Genomic DNA, 18,096 nt, shown 5'->3' with positions numbered 1-18,096 from the left:
TCTTTCAGAAATATGCTTATTTGGTGCTCAATTATTATTGGTAGCTGGTTATTAATAATGTTTTTATTGCTTTATATTTTTGTGAAAATCCTGATACATTATTTTTGTGGAAATCATGATATATTTACATTATAAGAAATATACATATACATTTATATGCATACGTATTTAATAATTTATATTTTAATTGAATAATTTATCAATAATTTTTGCAAATAATTTATCATGTGTATTACCATGTGAAATTATGCAAAAAGATATTTTAATGTACAATAGAAGCCATACTACTAACATATCTCAAAAGAAAAAACGAATAATGTCAATACCAATATGGTTACCAATATATCTCTAGATGGTGTTTTTCCTTATAAATTAATTCATCACATTTTGACAGCTCCGAGACACTATTCAGGCTTATTATCAACATATATGAAGCCAAAATCTCTTTCATCAGCTTGAGGAACCCACCCAGTTGTGATTTTAGATGTTTTGGTATTCTCTGTTGTTTGTTGGCACAATGAAATGCAGATCCCAGTGGATTTGACTGGTAAAGAGGAGAGAATTTCCTGTCTGGATGCCGCTAATCTGTGAAAAGATGACAGCTCTGCATGCAGCACCTGTTCAGGAGATAAATTCCTGTGTCTTATTCTGTTTGTTGACTTCATCAGCTGGAGGTGGCTTTTAGTTTGTTACTTGAGGTTTTATTTCTGTTTTTGTGCATGAGTATTAATGTTTATTTTTTGCCGCACAGTGTTGATGGAGAGATGTACCGCAGGGTTTGCGAGGGAAATGAACTCGCAATGTGTGTCGTTAGGCTTGAGTTCTCTCGACAGAAGGCAGCGTGGTGTGCAAGTATTTGCAATAAGCATCAATGGCCCCTGGTCATTTGAGAGAATTTGCATCCCCTGCTGCCTTATCTTAAGACCCTGTTTGCATATGAGCTGTTTTTATTACGTATAAAACAGAGACCGACTAAGACGTAAATCCATAATCTCCCATTTGCATGTGCAACAGGAGACGGTTGAGAATATTGTTGTAAGGGGGGTGGGGGGCTTAATAGTCTGGAAATAGACACGGCTACGTCGCAATTCATAGTGTGCAACATTAGGATTAGTGTGTCTGGAGCCTTTTGTTGAAAATAGTATGTTGATGATGATGTCTTGATGCTTTGTATTTTAGAAGTATGCATGCGTGAATGCTTTGTGCTAATATTAACAACAATTCTTTGCACTGCAAAGGAGACTATCTATCTGTTTACCTATCTATCTGTCTACATATCTACCTATCTATTTCTATGTTGATCGACCCATCCATCTATCATTCTACTGTATCAGTCGTTTTGTCGTTCTATCCATCCATCTCTCTCTCAAGGCTTTAAAACAAAGTTTAGAACTTTCAAAAAGTCTTTGCCAAGCCAAGATTTTGTCTTGACAAACTTGGCTTTTCTGGTTAAATATTAGGGAAAACACCTGTGAAAAATCATTATAGAAAATTCCTTCAAAACAGCACATTGAGGCATATTTTTAGAGGGTTTTATTTATTTTTTTAAGTGTAATTTCAAATTAGAATCGAGTCCTGTTTGTTGTTTTTCAAACTGATTTCAAATTCCGAAATTTAAATTTAGAAGGTGTTGTCAAATCCAATTCTAAATGATGCCCAGCCCACATTTTATGATTTTGTGCCATTACTTCCCTGCAATTTCTGCCAAAGTATGAACTGTCCCTTTACTAGTGAAATATGTACTTACATAAGATACAGTCATGAACAAAGGAAGTCTATGTGTGTGCCTGCATATCATGTGTTGATGATTTAGTTGTCATTAAATTCATTTCCTTGCTATTAGTTACACGACTGTCGATCATAAGTAGATTAGAAAAGTCACTTATAATATGAGACACTTTTTCAGAACCCTGGAAAGAATATTCTCTGGAAGCTACAGCCATCTGTCTACACTTTCTTCTTCATGTCGGTGTGTGTGTGTGTGTATAACAGCTATAGTACGGCAGCTCTCCAGATGTTCCAATACGGCTGTCTGAGCCTGAAATGAGGTCAGAGGTCAAGGATATCTTAGTGGGACAGCTGTGGGGCGATGCTGGGGTTACCCTGCCTCTGCAGCAACCATCCGTCATGAGTGTGCACACCCCTACCGATACTGCTAGTGGTTTCTACCGCAGTAGGCACGTGTTGATACCAGAGTCCCTTGAGGGATTGTACCATGAGAGAAGCAGCAGGGTAGAGGATAGATCAATAGTCTGCTGAAGTGTCATCTGGTGAACAGGGATGCCAACACCTCCCAAGGGAGTGTCACTCCCTCCTCAGAATGCGACCTTTGACCTCCACAAATCTGTGGGTGTTCCTGAGGGCGCTCTTGTCTGTGTGTCTAATAGCTCTGCTGTGATTTCACTCATTCTTGTTGCCTGTTCTATGTTACACAGTGAAAATGCTGTTCTGTTTGAAGCTTGAGAGCACTGTAAGGCATAAAATGGCATGGCAAGAATTGTAGTCCTTGTTAAATTATTTAAAATTGTTACCAACTCTACTTAGCATCCTCTTCCTCTTCCATTCTTCTGCTTTATAATAAAAATAATAGTTGTATTTTTTTATTTTGCTGCACTATTTGTGCTGTTATAGCACACATGCATGATTTTTTAAATAAAATATTTCATATTATGAATATAATTTATATGTATGATAGTGACAATTATTATTGTTAGTAGTATTATCTTAACAAAAAATAATGACAATAATAAATCATGTTTATTTTGCTGCACAATTTGTGTTGTTAAATAGTAACACAAGAACACATGCTTAATAATAATAGTTTTTTCCTTGTTTATATACGCTTTATTTATTTATGTATTTATTCCTGTGCCATTTGTGTTATGGCTATGACAGAATAAAATTGTGACACTTGTTAGAAATAGTTTTGGTTTAACTTCTTAATCAAACAATCAAAATTATGATTTTTGCTTGCTGAACAATAAAGTGGGTGTTAATAGTCCATAGAAAGAATCATATCTAGTGAATAAAATGGAATTTTGGGAGTAACCACCTAGTAGCACACTAGTAATAGCAATTAGGGCTGTACCCAACTAAGGAATTTTCTGGTCTACTAATAGTCATGCAGTAGTCGACTAATTGCACATTTATTAATAAACCATTTAAATCATTATTATGAGCCTTTAATTGCCTATATCTTAGTAAGGACTCAAGCACATGCAAAAAGCTTGCCACCGGCAGAAGTAATGATTATGAATGTGTCAGTGAGAAACAGTAAGGAGACTGCATTAACATTTTAATATTTTGATAAAAGTGCTAAAGTCGGCGACACAGACTCGTCTTCTCTGCAGAAGTGATGCGCCTGTATGCAGGTTTCATACGGATTACATAATCTGAGAATATTTGTCTTACATTTGAATTGGTTCATTTGAAAGTAGACATTTCACTCTCTATAGATATATTTTTTATGTCTGTAAGGTAAAGATATGCACGGAGTTTCGAGCTAAAGTTCACAGACCGAGACGACAGAAAGCGCATCCTGTTTGCTTTCATTATTTCACAAAATCGTGATTTGTTTTTATTGTGAGTGCACACAAATAAACATAGTTTTTAAAGATGTATTACTCTTATCTGCATGACCAAAAATGACCAGTATTTTAGGAGCAAGTGACCGCACTGGCGCCTCCATCTGTCCTGCAGTGAGCGTGCTACTCTTCAGGCACAAGAGCGCACATTTCTCTAGGTTAGCATTAGATTGAGCGGCCATGTGAAGTTGCTAATACTTACATATTTCAGATAAGCCATATTTGAGGTCGATGAATGAGTCTCGAGCATTTGGATGTCCTGTCTGATGTACTGTATTATTAACTGTTAACGATCTGTTAGTCACAGACTGCGTGACTTCGCCTGTGGAATTTTAATTTTTTTTCTGTGACTAATAAAATTTTGGTCGACTAATGAGTAGTCGACTATTAGGGGGCAGCCCTAATAGCAATACTCTAAAACTACGTTGAACACCAAGCAAGCAGCAATCTAAGACCCTAAAATAACAGTGCCAATGTTTGAATGGGTAAACAGTAAAAAATCTACTTCATTTACTCTGAAGTTGGTGTGTTGTGAGGTTTTGTTGTAAGCGGGCACAGTAAATCTATCACTGACCTTGGTGTTGGATAATGAGGTTTTGTTTGTCTCCAAGAAATATTTCTGCCTTGAGGCCTGTCAGTTGTCAGAAACGAAAGTTAAAGGAGTTACAAGTTTATTTGGCACCGTCTTCTCATTAAAAGATTCCTAAGGCAGAATTTCAGGGCCAACAGTCACAATATGGAATGTTTTGAGAAAATTGAAAGCCGAACATCTTTAATGTGGCAACTTGCCCTATCCGTATTCTGACATGTCTACAGTGAGGCTGACACGTTAACAATTTACCGCAACCAAAAATTGACAAGTATTTCGCAGGTGACACCCTCGCCCGTGCTAAGACGAGTACCGCGACATCACACCGGCTGCCCGACGCTCATTTCGAATGACATTGTGTCACATTTTGCGCGAAATGATTACGGCCACATTCCAGACTGGGAAGAAGTCCCTTCGTTACGTACAGCAGGCATCTAGACGAGCAGAGACATTCACAGGGCACTTTTTTAATGAGAAAGAAGCCAAGCTTGTATGTCTTGTCCTGCCTGCTGGCTGCCATTATGACCCATTAGAATCATCATTAAGAGAGAACGCAGGGCCCGTTGTGCCTAAAGTGCCACGGACCGCTAGCTGAGGAGCCTGACTACCACTGTCCGCTTTCAAGGCACAAACATGCCTTGGAGACTGGTTTCCAAGGCAACATCGCCGATGGGCGATGTATTTCTTCTCTGTGCTTTGTAGGAAAAGGCAAGCAAGACGGGGTTATCCATGTGTGCATCTGTTTAGACCTTTCCGAGCAATTGGGTAGAAGTTCTCATTTCGCACTAATCTTGTACGAGGCTCTGCCCTACAAATCCTAACCACTGCCGTTCCCCAGAAAACCCTTCAGAAGCCAACCCAGAGCTCCAAAGGCGGACAAGCTTCACCACCTTACGCGCTTAAAAGGACAGTTTTCTTTGTAAGAACACGTTCTGTTTGGGCTCATTTAGGATGTGCGTCACATTCGGCAGGGGAGAAATATGTCAAGAACTCAAGCTAGCGTTTTTATCTCTCAATTATTGGTGTCCATTAATGATTAAGTGCTATGTTAATACAGCGCAGATATTCCATTAGGAGCTCCGGTCTGAGGTTTTAATGGCCTGGGAGAGAGTATGTGTACTGCAGGCTTTCAAAGTCTTTGTTTGAGGTTGCACTAAGCTGTTAGGAATGAGGACTGGATTAAATGTGCTAATTAGTGGCCTGTGGAAGATATTGTCTAAAATTACTCTCTACTTCTCTCCATCTTTCCCGTCTGTGTTCTTTTCTAGCACTGTTGGCAATCAAATAGGCATTTGTGATTGGTGAAACAGGTGTATGCCAATACAGTGTTTTTTTTATCTTCAGACGATATTAAGTTTTAAATGCTAAGTGAATGTAGGCATCAAAGTATGAACATCACATTTTCATTTTAAGGTTTGCTAATGAAAATATGTACCAGGGTTAATATCAGTTTTATAGCCTGATTTATTCATTTTATTCTGTACGTGGTTGATCGGTATGGACTTTTCCTTGGTAGAATCTTTTCGGTCCCTTACGATTTTTGGTTACACACAGTGGTCGACTGAAATGGGTTTGTCAGTGCTGATGCCTAGAGAGCAGATTGACCAACTGGTGATATAAATATAATAATTTTATGACAAGATGTACATGAGATATTAAATGTAAATTTATATACACGTGTGTGTGTGTGTGTAGACACTAGCTATTGGATATTTATAGATGGATTTTATGATGCACCATCCTTTTCTTAACCCTTGATTATTTTACTGTGCATTTACATGTTGAATGACTATAGTCTGTAAAATGCTGAGTCTCTGAAAGGCCAGTATAAAGGGTGCATGATCCCTTTTCACAGCACAATTGAAACATAATTATTTCATGGCAGACTGTGTGCTCTGTAAATCTATGAATGGGAACGACATTTAACTTTAATTAGCTTTGATTTATTCATTCTGACTGGATTGCTTGCAGAAAATTGGATCATCTGATTATAGTCAAGCATGAAAATGACCTGATTAAACACTTCATAAAACCCATGGAGAGAGAAAGAAATACAGAAAGAAATGAAACCTGGGATGAAACGATAAAGGGGAGATAAGAAAGATGAGGCGCAGAGAGGAAGACAGTCAGACAGATGTGGATGCGTTTGGTGTCTTGGCGTATGCCAGCGTTATGCACAGTGAGTGAAGAAGGCATCGCAGCTGGTTTCTCTTCACCCTGCTGCAAACTAATGGATGGATTGGCAAACCAATCCCACGCTATAGGTTACATGTCGACAGCTGTGCCAAACTGCATGTGCATTTGATTTGAGATGCTCCCATGCACCTGAGCAAAATAAAACCCTATGGCACTTTCACTATCCTGTGGTGTGAACAGACCTTTACAAATTGAAGAATTGCATGGTTTATTTCTAAATACCTGAGGTCTTTGTCTCCCAGCTACTGTATATCAATAAAAGCATCTAAACTGCATTTGACATCTGAATTAAATACAGAAACAGATTTTAAACTCTGTGTCTCTTTTACTTTCTAGTTACACCAACGAATGAGAATCTCGGGTCCAAAACTTCCAGCTCGACCAAAGTGTCTGGACTTCAGCGTAGCCAGGAACAGAGTAACGACATTTCGTTTGTCCCGCCGATCTCAAGTCCGACTCCAGCGTCGCCCCCTACGGGGTCTCCTGCCCCTGCTGCGGCAGCAGCCCCCGTGCCTAGACCGCACCCGATCTCCACGAACCCTCTCGCTATCAAGAAGGAATCTGTGCCCCCTAACCCCACCCCTTCCCTCCTGAGGAACCAATCACATTCACTGGAGTACAGAGTCCTGCCCCCATCACACCACAGCCAGCCAGTCATCAGTCATCATCATCATCCTTCACCGTACAGCAGTCTTCACGACATCAGGTTAGTAACTTTTTTTTACAAAAACTTGTATCATATATGTGTGTGTGTGTGTGTGTGTGTGTATATATATATGTATATGTATATATATGTAGTGTAGCAGTAGGAAATATCAGTTTACACTTCCAAACATTCATTTTGCCATTAATTGTAATAATCCAGTGAGATTTTTGTCTGACAACAGCCAGAGCTCAGAGATCTATCTGATTATCATCCAGTCTGTCTGTGATTACATGAAGAAACAGAACAAAGCATCTTGGAGACGTTGCCACAGTTCTTCTGGATTTAGTCTGTCTCAGTTTGTTTTGTTTCTTCATGTAATCACAGACAGACTGGATGATGATCAGATCAGATCTTTGTGTGGAGCACTGACTGTTGTCAGACACAAATCTCACTGGATTACAAATAATGGCAAAATGAATGTTTGGAGATGTAATCTGATATTTCCTACTGACATAGTACAGCAAAAAATAGAAATAACTGGGAACATTGGCCACCACTGTATATATACAGTTTTTATTTATTATATTTACATGATTCAATATTGTTTTTCTCACAACAAAAACACATTTTAATTTGTAATAAAACCTGAAAATTAAGTTCTTAAGTAAGTTCATAAACTGCCCTATTTCTCATATACTGTCTTTCGTTTCTAATCACAGCAACAACCCTTCCACGCTTCCTCCGAAACACCACCTGCCTCACTCCCCTCATCACCTCAGCGGCCTGCCGTCTCCTGCTCCTCCTCTTCCTCTCTCCATAGCCGGTCTGCCCTCCTCCCACTACTCCCTTCACTCGCCCTCTCACCTCTCCAGCCATCCGGCCATGTTCGCCACCCCTGCTACACTGCCTCCTCCGCCCACCTTACCGACCAACAGCCTGGTGGTGCCAGGACACCCTACCGGACCACCCTATCCAGGTGAGAACCCCTTCATTGAGATTTAAACTGTTTATGGCATAGTTAGTATGAGATTTGAGAATACTTTGGACAATACGTTTCTTCAGTTCTGCAATATGACAAATTAGTTAAAATATATAACTTGCATAAGGGTGTGTACAGGCTAGAGTTTGCACTGCACTAGAGACGGCTGCAAATTGAAAGTGTGAAAGATTTAAAAATCTTAAAGGGATAGTTCACCCAAAAATTTAAATTCTGTCATCGTTTAGTCACACTCAAGTAGTTACAAACCTGTATGAATGTCTTTGTTCTGCTGAACACAAAGGAAGATATTCTGAAGAATGTGGGAAACAGAGCAGTTCTGGGGCACCGTTGACTTCCATAGTATTTTTTTTCCTACTATGGAAGTCAATGGTGCCCCAAAACAGCCTGGTTACAAACTTCCTTCAAAATATCTTCTTTTGTGTTCAGCAGAACAAAGACATTCATACAGGTTTGGAACTACTTGAGTAAATGATGACAGAATTTTCAATTTTGGGTGAACTATCCCTTTAACTTGCACTTCGACATTAACTTTGCTTGACCAGTAAGAATGGAGGGTCCAGTTTTTGTCTCTCAAATGCTCCTTTGCAGCTTTCTCTAGTGTATGAGTGCACTAAGGGTATACATTTTTAACTTAGACCTAAGAAATGAGTGTATGATAAAAATGAGAGAGAGTACGCTATTATATACATTGTTCATCAAAATTCATCCTGTTTTAAATTAGCATATTTAGTAGCATATTCAGTGTAGTGCTAGTCTTAAAAACAAAATTGGTTCCCACAAATGCAGGGACCTTTCCTACAGCTCCTGTGCTTTAAATTGCTTGGTGTAAAACAAAAATTGCTCTGTTTGTTGATAAATAACCCATGTTAAAGACAGCTTTATGGATAAAGTATTCAGTAACAACAGCATTGCTCTTAAATTGCATTCTTTTCAAGATGTTTCAAGAGCGAGACGAAATGGGGCACGCATCAGAGGTCAGCATATGAAATATGTGACTTATATCCAGTTGGCCCATTTTTCTACTGTATATTATGCCTGTAATAAAAAAGGATGTCAGCTATACTGTTAATTTCTAATATCTGGATCCTGTGTCTCGGAAGGGCACTTCAGCAGTAAACTGTTTTATTGGCTGTTATTTTACCTTTGACTGTTATATCAGATTTTGATACAATTTGCACTAAATGCAAAATGTGAGATGAAAATTATACCTGTCCTCTTCATCTCAGCCTTTCTTTATGCGGTAAGTGTATTTTTTGTTCCAGTTCCAGGCATTTTAGAGCTACATGCTGATCTAAATCTAAGCAAGTAAAGAATAAAAAGATATTTAATGAAAAATAGCAGGTGTAGCTAACCTCTACGGTGTAAACCTTTGGTAAACACATGGCTCAAGTCATTGCAGTAGTACCAAAAATACTGTTTTGGATCACTAGAGACATCATTTTCATTCATTTAGACTCTAAACTAAAAGTATATATTAATGTATTTTTTTAAGCATCAAGCAAGTGCTAAAAGAGTCTCTTAAATTTTAAGAAAGGTCTTAAAGGGAGAGTTTGCCCAAAAATGAAAATTTTGTATTCAAACCTGTATGCATTTGTTTCTTCTTTTATTTTTCTTATTTATCCATGCAATATAAGTCAGTGTTGAAAATATTTTTGATTGTGTTCCACAGAAGAAAGCAAGTCATTCAGGTTTGGAACAAAATGAGGGTAATTTTCATTTTGGGGTGAATGATCCCTTTAAGGCCGTATAAGAGTTTATGTTTGTCGGGTCAAGTGTGTGTGTGTTTTCTGCTGAGGTGACTCTTGGTTCTCTCTTGTCTTTAGATACCAGCCTGTTGATATCTTTCAACCAACCAATCATGTATTGCCAGCCTCATTCGGGGATTCTGATTGGCACATTGTCACAGGCAACTCTCTTACCTCCACCAATGAGTCCTCACGTAGAAAACCCTCACACCTTGAATTGGAGAAACAGAGAAAGCCAGGTGACTACCCTCTTTCGCTTCTTCCTACCGCTGTTGTGAAAACTCACTGGCCGCCCGTGCCTTTTTTTTTCTTTTCCCTCCCGTGTCTTCCCCATTTCCCCCCTTTCCCGCCTTTTTCCCCTTCGCTCTCCTTTCTTGCAGAGCATGATCTTCTGCGGCAGGAGCTGAACAACCGCTTCCTGGTTCAGAGCTCGGAGCGAGGTCGGGGGGCGGCGCCGGGGGCCACAGGGTCGCCGTTGGCCCCTGTGTCGCTCCTCCGAGCCGAGTTTCACCAACATCAGCATATGCACCAGCACCAACACACGCATCAGCACACCTTCACGCCTTTCCCTGCCAGTCTGCCCCCGGCAGCCATCATTGGGCCGCCCACTGCACCTCCCATGGTGCGTACCCCAGCCAGAAATGTGAGGATAAGTAAAAACAGATAGATTTTACTCCCTTCCTACCTCCCTATTCCCCCTTAAAATACTCCGACCTATTCAAAACAAGCCCCTTCTATGCACCCGTCCTGTTTTTCCAGGAAATGAAACCCGCAGTCGTGTTGTCGTACTGAATATACACTCACCTAAAGGATTATTAGGAACACCTGTTCAATTTCTCATTAATGCAATTATCTAATCAACCAATCACATGGCAGTTGCTTCAATGCATTTAGGGGTGTGGTCCTGGTCAAGACAATCTCCTGAACTCCAAACTGAATGTCAGAATGGGAAAGAAAGGTGATTTAAGCAATTTTGAGCGTGGCATGGTTGTTGGTTCCAGACGGGCCGGTCTGAGTATTTCACAATCTGCTCAGTTACTGGGATTTTCACGCACAACCATTTCTAGGGTTTACAAAGAATGGAGTGAAAAGGGAAAAACATCCAGTATGCGGCAGTCCTGTGGGCGAAAATGCCTTGTTGATGCTAGTGGTCAGAGGAGAATGGGCCGACTGATTCAAGCTGATAGAAGAGCAACTTTGACTGAAATAACCACTCGTTACAACCGAGGTATGCAGCAAAGCATTTGTGAAGCCACAACACGCACAACCTTGAGGCGGATGGGCTACAACAGCAGAAGACCCCACCGGGTACCACTCATCTCCACTACAAATCGGAAAAAGAGGCTACAATTTGCACGAGCTCACCAAAATCGGACGGTTGAAGACTGGAAAAATGTTGCCTGGTCTGATGAGTCTCGATTTCTGTTGAGACATTCAGATGGTAGAGTCAGAATTTGGTGTAAACAGAATGAGAACATGGATCCATCATGCCTTGTTACCACTGTGCAGGCTGGTGGTGGTGGTGTAATGGTGTGGGGGATGTTTTCTTGGCACACTTTAGGCCCCTTAGTGCCAATTGGGCATCGTTTAAATGCCACGGCCTACCTGAGCATTGTTTCTGACCATGTCCACCCCTTTATGACCACCATGTACCCATCCTCTGATGGCTACTTCCAGCAGGATAATGCACCATGTCACAAAGCTCGAATCATTTCAAATTGGTTTCTTGAACATGACAATGAGTTCACTGTACTAAAATGGCCCCCACAGTCACCAGATCTCAACCCAATAGAGCATCTTTGGGATGTGGTGGAACGGGAGCTTCGTGCCCTAGATGTGCATCCCACAAATCTCCATCAACTGCAAGATGCTATCCTATCAATATGGGCCAACATTTCTAAAGAATGCTTTCAGCACCTTGTTGAATCAATGCCACGTAGAATTACGGCAGTTCTGAAGGCGAAAGGGGGTCAAACACAGTATTAGTATGGTGTTCCTAATAATCCTTTAGGTGAGTGTACAGTGCTATGACAAGGTTTTTGACCCCTTCTTGTTTTTTAAAATTTTTACATGTTTGTCACACTTAAAATATTCAGATCATCAAACTAATTTTAACATTACACAAAGATAATGCAAGTAAATACAAAATGCAGTTTTTAAATGAGGATTTCATTTATTAAGGGAAAAAAGCTGTCCACTTTTTGTCCCCTCCTGTTAAATCATGAAACTACTGTAATTAACCACATTATTTTAGAAAGCTGAGTTAAATTTCACTAGCCACACCCAGGCCTGATTACTGCCAGACCTGTTGAATCAAGAAATCACTTAAATAGAACCTGTCTGACCAAATGAAGCATGCTTAACGCATGCCGCGTTCTAAAGAAATTCAAGAACAGATGAGAAACAAAATAGTTGACATGTATCAGTCTGGAAAGGGTTATAAAGCCATTTCTAAGGCTTTGGGACTCCATGAGCCATTATCCACAAATGGAGAAAACTTGAAACAGTGGTGAGCCTTCCCAGTAGTGGCCGGCCTACCAAAATTACTCCCAAGAGCACAACGACGACGGTCATAAAAGAACCCAGAACAACATCTAAAGAACTGCAGGCCTCACTTGCCTCAAAGTCAGTGTTCATGATTCAACAATAAGAAAGAGACTGGGCAAAAACGGCATCCATGGGAGAGTTCCAAAGCAAAAGCCATTGCTGACCAAAAAGAACACAAAGGCTCGTCTCACATTTGCCAAAAAAAAGTCTTGATTGTCCCCAAGACTTTTGGGCAAATATTCTGTGGACTGATGAGACAAAAGTTGAACTTTTTGGAAGGTGCATGTCCCGTTACACCTGGCGTAAAGCCAACACAGCATTTCATAAAAAGAACATCACTCCAACAGTCAAACATGGTGGTGGTTGTGTGATGGTCTGGGGCTTCTTTGCAGCTTCGGGACCTGGACGACTTGCCATAATTGATGAAACCATGAATTCAGCACTCTATCAGAAAATCCTGAAGGAGAATGTCGGGCCATCAGTTTGTGACCTCAAGCTCAAGCATGCTTGGGTTAAGCAGCAGGACAATGATACCAAATACACCAGAAAGTCCACCTCTGAATGGCTCAAGAAAAACATAATTAAGGTTTTGGAGTGGCCAAGTCAAAGTCTGGACTTAAATTCGATTGAGATGCTGTGGCATGACCTTAAACAGTCCATTCATGCTCGAAAATCATCCAATGTTTACTGAATTAAAACAATTCAATGAAGAGTGGGCCAAAATTCCTCCACAGGGAAAGACTCATTGCCAGTTATCACAAACGCTTGATTGCAGTAGTTGCTGCAAAGGGTGGCACAAACAGGTATTAGATTTAGGGGGCAATTACTTATTCATGTAGGGCCAGGCAGGTTTGGACAGCTTTTTTTCCCTTAATAAATGAAGTCTGCATTTTGTATTTACTCTGGTTATCTTTGCGTAATATTAAAATTAGTTTGATCTGAATCATTCAAGTGTGACAAATATGCAAAAAATAAAAAATAAATAAAACAGGAAGGGGGCAAAAACGTTTTCTCACCACTGTAAGCACGGCCACATCACAGTTATGCTGATATTCAGACAAACAGCATGAGTGATGTATATTTTAGACACAATATGGCCAGTTATTTCATCTACCTTTATCTCAGTTGACAGAAATAGTTCCAAGAAAAGAAACAGACTGGCGGCCTCTTTGGAACCACAGGAATACAAACTACGAAGCGAAATGGTGCTCATTCAGTCACATCATAACACAGCCCTACATCTTGGGGGAAAAAAAGGCAGAAAAGGACTAATATTGCATACTTAGATGATGCTGAGTTCAAAAATATAAAAAAATCCATCATATACAGTTTTTTTTTTTTTTGTACAAAATAATAATGAAGATTTTTAAAAGCTTTAATGCACAGTCAAGTATTCAGAATGTATCATTTAACTTAAAATATGTTCATATACTCCAAAAATATGTTCATATACTCCCTTTAATGGCAAATGGCGTGAGAGCAGAACAGGCACTATTTTTGGAATCAGCATCCCCAAATTAGTAAGAAGCAAACAATATTTTTCATTCAGCAAATATGATGCAGGGTGGTGATACTAGAGCACCGGAACTAACTGTTATATAATAGTGAAGTAATAGTGTTTACAACCCACTACAGAGACTTAAGGCTTATCTTAAACCAGGCCAGATCTTAAACAGAGGCCATGGGGTTGAAACAGTTTTACAGCCCAATCTCAGTGACATAACCGAGACCCATCATCCTAACAAGATAAACTATTGTCCCATGACAACCTCAAATAGTGTAGCTCTTCCCCTAATAAAAACCCTTTTTGCTGCCATGTTGACATGCCGTACTCATTGCACTTTTATAGTGTATGCCAGAGAAGTTTTATTGCTTTCATATGAGCAGAATGGTGATGTTTCTGAGTGCTGGGGGCTGTTTGAGAAAAACAGGAGGCAGACGAGGTCTTATGGCGTGACTGAGGTACAGACAGAACTCATTCTGTGTGACGCATTCAAAGCTTGCGGTCGAAACATAATGACCTCACTGCAGATGAAAGTCATGACATCAACGGGGCTGTTTTGATAAAGCGTAATTGCTTCCGTGTGCAAAGCGGCTATTAGAGGCAAACTTTGGCAGCCTGTAATCAGATCAATTCAGCTCCTCAAAGTCAGCTAGCCATATGAAATGCATTCAGATCTCTGAACCGTATTCAGACAGGAACAAGAAGGTCTTATCTGCATACTATCGCCACTGTCAACCAATCCGAAAGATATTATGTCAAGAGTGCTAGATGAAAAGTCAAGCATTTTTGAATCCTAGATTACCATCTCCAAAGATTGAAATCTAGTTTAAAACATGCCATGTGTTTTGCAGCTTGCTGTCCGGATTCTTTTGTGAGTTACAGAACTGTTTGGTCATCATAAACTGAAAGACTGAAATTGCGATGAAAATGTTGCTTATGCATCTTACCTCTGGTGCTGAATCACAAACACACCTCCACACCTTCACCAAATGTTTATGAGATGCATATCTTATTTGCTGAACAGCTATTGTTGAATTTCTTTCAACACCATGTGATTTAAGTCTGATGTTTTCTACTGACAAATATACTGATGCTTGATTTCTAAATAATTTCTGCTTGGTTTAAGAGCTTTTGTATAGGAAACAGTGTTATGAAATAACCCAGTTTGCTTCCTTTATACACGTTTCTGGTCCTATTGTGCATAATTCGTTGGTGTATGTTATTCCAAAAAACAAAAGAAAAATTAATTTCCTGATAAAGGAAAACTACCTTTTGTTACTCTAAGTAAAGTGGGTAGTGAATTCTGTTTCATGTTGACATAACACTTCATATAATGTCTGTCTTGTTTTCTTTTTTCCCTTCCTCCTAGCTTTTCTTATATAAAGATTTAATTGTTTACAGATGTAATATTGAACCTTGATTTGCCAAAGCTGTTTGTTATAAAGCTCTGACAGGGGCTGTGAATTATGAAGCACTGTTTTTATGGGCCACTATAAACCTTTGCTGTATTTACTCGGCAAGTGTTAACCGTAAAGCAGGCGTGCGGCTCTCAGAAGGATCACAGAAGTGCAACACGCAGGGAAGCCAGATCAGCGATTTTCTCAGCCAGGGCAATCTCATGTATTTGATTTAGGCTAATTATCACCACACATTCATACGATGCAGGATAAAAGCAGCTTATGCACGCTGATCTGTTGGAGTATAAAGTCTGTACCCTGAATGGGCTGTAGTTCAAGCACTGCTGCTTTTCAAAGTAACACACACACTGTGTGGCCTAAGAGTTTATCCACTTTTATAACCATCACCTGAGACAAAAGACGACAGGCTTCTATAGAAACAACAATATATACTAGGATTTGTAATGGATTTCAATGTTTCTGTAAAAGAAATGCATTGAACCCAGTAGCAATTACTTTGTTTTAAAAGCAGAGCTGAATTTACAGTGTGGTTGAGTGGTAAAAGATGCTGGGTTAACTTGATCAAAAAATGTTACTAAAAAAGTAAAGTTTAAAAATGTATTTTTTTTTAAACGCTTATGGATGAATTTGTTTTATTAATGTGATTTTAAAAAAATGCAAAATTGGAATGATTACAGAAATGCCGTTTTATTTCCATCACATTTGTATGAATGAAACTGAACCATTTCAGCCCTTCTTGCTTCTTTATGAGTCCTGACTCCCAAATACATGCTAACTGTAATTGTTTATCATATAGTTACACTGCTAACTTTACTCTCAAATTTTCAAAATTAGAGCTTGCCTTGAAAGACTTGCTGTTCTGTATATTTCTGTATACTGTAAAGGACACTGCCACGTAATAAATGGCTCATGTCTGTTTAATTGGAAGTGAAGGGTGCCTTCATTTGTTTAGCGATCTGGTTTGACTCTTTTGTGAGCGTATTCCCACACTCTGGGTCGGCTCTGTGAAGCCTGTGCCAGCTGCGGCTGCAGTGGTTTTCTTTCATGTGACATTGAATGGCTGTTTTACTGTGTAATTGTTTTATTAAAAGGGTGTAATTTATTTGAGCTTCATCTGCTTTTTATTTGACTGTGTAAGCACACTGCAGTAGAGCTCTCTCATGTTTTTGGTTACAGATGCCTTTGATTTTGTTGATATGTTTTTAATTTGCACTCTCTTTCTTTTTCTCTCCCTCTCTCTTTACAGTTCGACAAGTACGCCCCAAAGCTGGACAATCCTTTCTTGAGACATTCAAATGTAAGTGTCAACATGTTTTGACTGCATAACCTTGCTTTGACTGAAGATGAAACCGATTATGTACACTTTTTGAGACATATTTGTGAACTTTTGGCATGTTTTTTTAAGCATGCTTGGTTTGATGTTGTTTTCAAAGCAGGATAAAAAAAAATGTATAGCTTAGAGATGACAGACACCAAAGAATTTAGTAAACTTTACATTTACATAGTTTTTTTTCTCTGCAGTTCTTTCCATCCTATCCACCAACAATGCCAGGCATGCCTCCATTGCTTCCACATTCAGGGCCCTTCAGTTCACTGCAAGGAGCCTTCCAGCCAAAGGTTAGACCTCAAAACTATGCATTCACATCATGTGGGAATGTAAGACAGAATTGTTTTGACTTGAGCAGAATGAGAAAGAGACCCATGTGGCTTGTTTGGACATTTCAAATTTCCCACTTCCAGACTCTGATATGGCCAAGACTAGTAAGTCAAACATATTTGAAAAATATGGCCCATAAAACTCCAAGCTGTAGCGTGATCATGCAGATGTGAACATAAGAAAAAAAAAGTTTATACATGTATGAGAATGGAAGTTAAATTTCAACTCCAGAATCTTACAGGACAGGACTTGTGATGGACCAAAATGTATTTGTTTTTTTTTTCACTTGAAACTGAAAGTTTTTTTTTTTTTTTTTTACCCAAAACAACACCAAAAATAAAGTTAATTACATTTGAGTAATTGGGGGATTTAACGTGGTATACTGTTCAGGCTGTCGTTTTCACAAGTGATAAACCTGTTCTTTGGCAACAAGCCACTCATTTCAGGCAAACAATTTCTTCATATTGAGAAACCGCTATATTTCTTATGTTCTGAAAGCTCCTCCTGCTGGCAGAGAATGAATTAGCATTTTTTAAGAAGCCCGTCTGCTGTTTTTGTTCAGACTGATGCGAAAATTAACCCATGTGTTTACACGTTAAACACACAAAATTGTAAATGTGAACCGGTGGATTGACAAGAAGCTCATGCATACTTTAGACTCATCCATTTTTTGAAAAAGAGGTTTAGAGGCTGAAATGTGAAGTTTATCATTTTAGAAAACTTTTTTTTTTTTTTGGTGAAAAGCTATCTGAACTGTAAATCGTGCATTTTACGGTCATTTTACATTTAATTGATCTGGCTAAATCTGGGATGGGTCATGTCTCATGTGTCTCAATCCCATCCCCCTCTCTTTATCCCAAATTTGTGTCACATTTGCAGATAATAAAAGTGCAAGAAAGTCCAAAAACAAAAAAGAATGGGGTCAAATCATTCTCTATGTCCTGTATACTGCAGAAATGCAGCCCAGCATCACTTTAACATTAGTATTCATGGTGCTCTCAAATCCTGCACAGCTGCATTTATACTGCAGACAGACAGAGAAATCTACCACTACCACATTCTCCCCTAATGGATTATGCAAAGAGGCTCAGGCTCAATAACCTGCTGGAGGCTTTTGTGTTAACTTTAGACTGTGGTCTTGAGCAGGGTGGTTAGTGTGTGTGTCTTTGCAGTGTGTGTTATATGGCTTTCACTCACTTGGTGTGTAATG

The 18,096-nt window shown here is 39.3% G+C and overlaps 1 protein-coding gene across 13 annotated transcripts in view; it reads left to right on the top strand.

Moving 5' to 3' along the window:
* Positions 1–18,096, top strand: part of LOC306871174 (fibrosin-1-like protein) — a 285,982-nt gene that overhangs the window by 259,995 nt on the left and 7,891 nt on the right. For 8 of the 13 annotated variants that reach the window (XM_079418936.1, XM_079418940.1, XM_079418933.1 and 5 more), the window contains 5 exons: positions 6,706–7,075; positions 7,735–7,991; positions 10,141–10,403; positions 16,476–16,526; positions 16,751–16,846. In XM_079418936.1, coding sequence (XP_079275062.1) covers positions 6,706–7,075; positions 7,735–7,991; positions 10,141–10,403; positions 16,476–16,526; positions 16,751–16,846 — 1,037 coding nt within the window. Of the gene's footprint in view, positions 1–6,705; positions 7,076–7,734; positions 7,992–8,950; positions 8,990–9,838; positions 10,000–10,140; positions 10,404–16,475; positions 16,527–16,750; positions 16,847–18,096 lie in introns of all 13 variants that reach the window. The other 5 variants (XM_079418930.1, XM_079418937.1, XM_079418931.1 and 2 more) reach the window with 3 other exon arrangements.

Source organism: Barbus barbus (assembly GCF_936440315.1).
Source record: "Barbus barbus genome assembly, chromosome: 6".
In the NCBI taxonomy this organism is placed as follows: Eukaryota; Metazoa; Chordata; class Actinopteri; order Cypriniformes; family Cyprinidae; genus Barbus; species Barbus barbus.
This window is presented reverse-complemented; position numbering and strand designations above follow the sequence as displayed.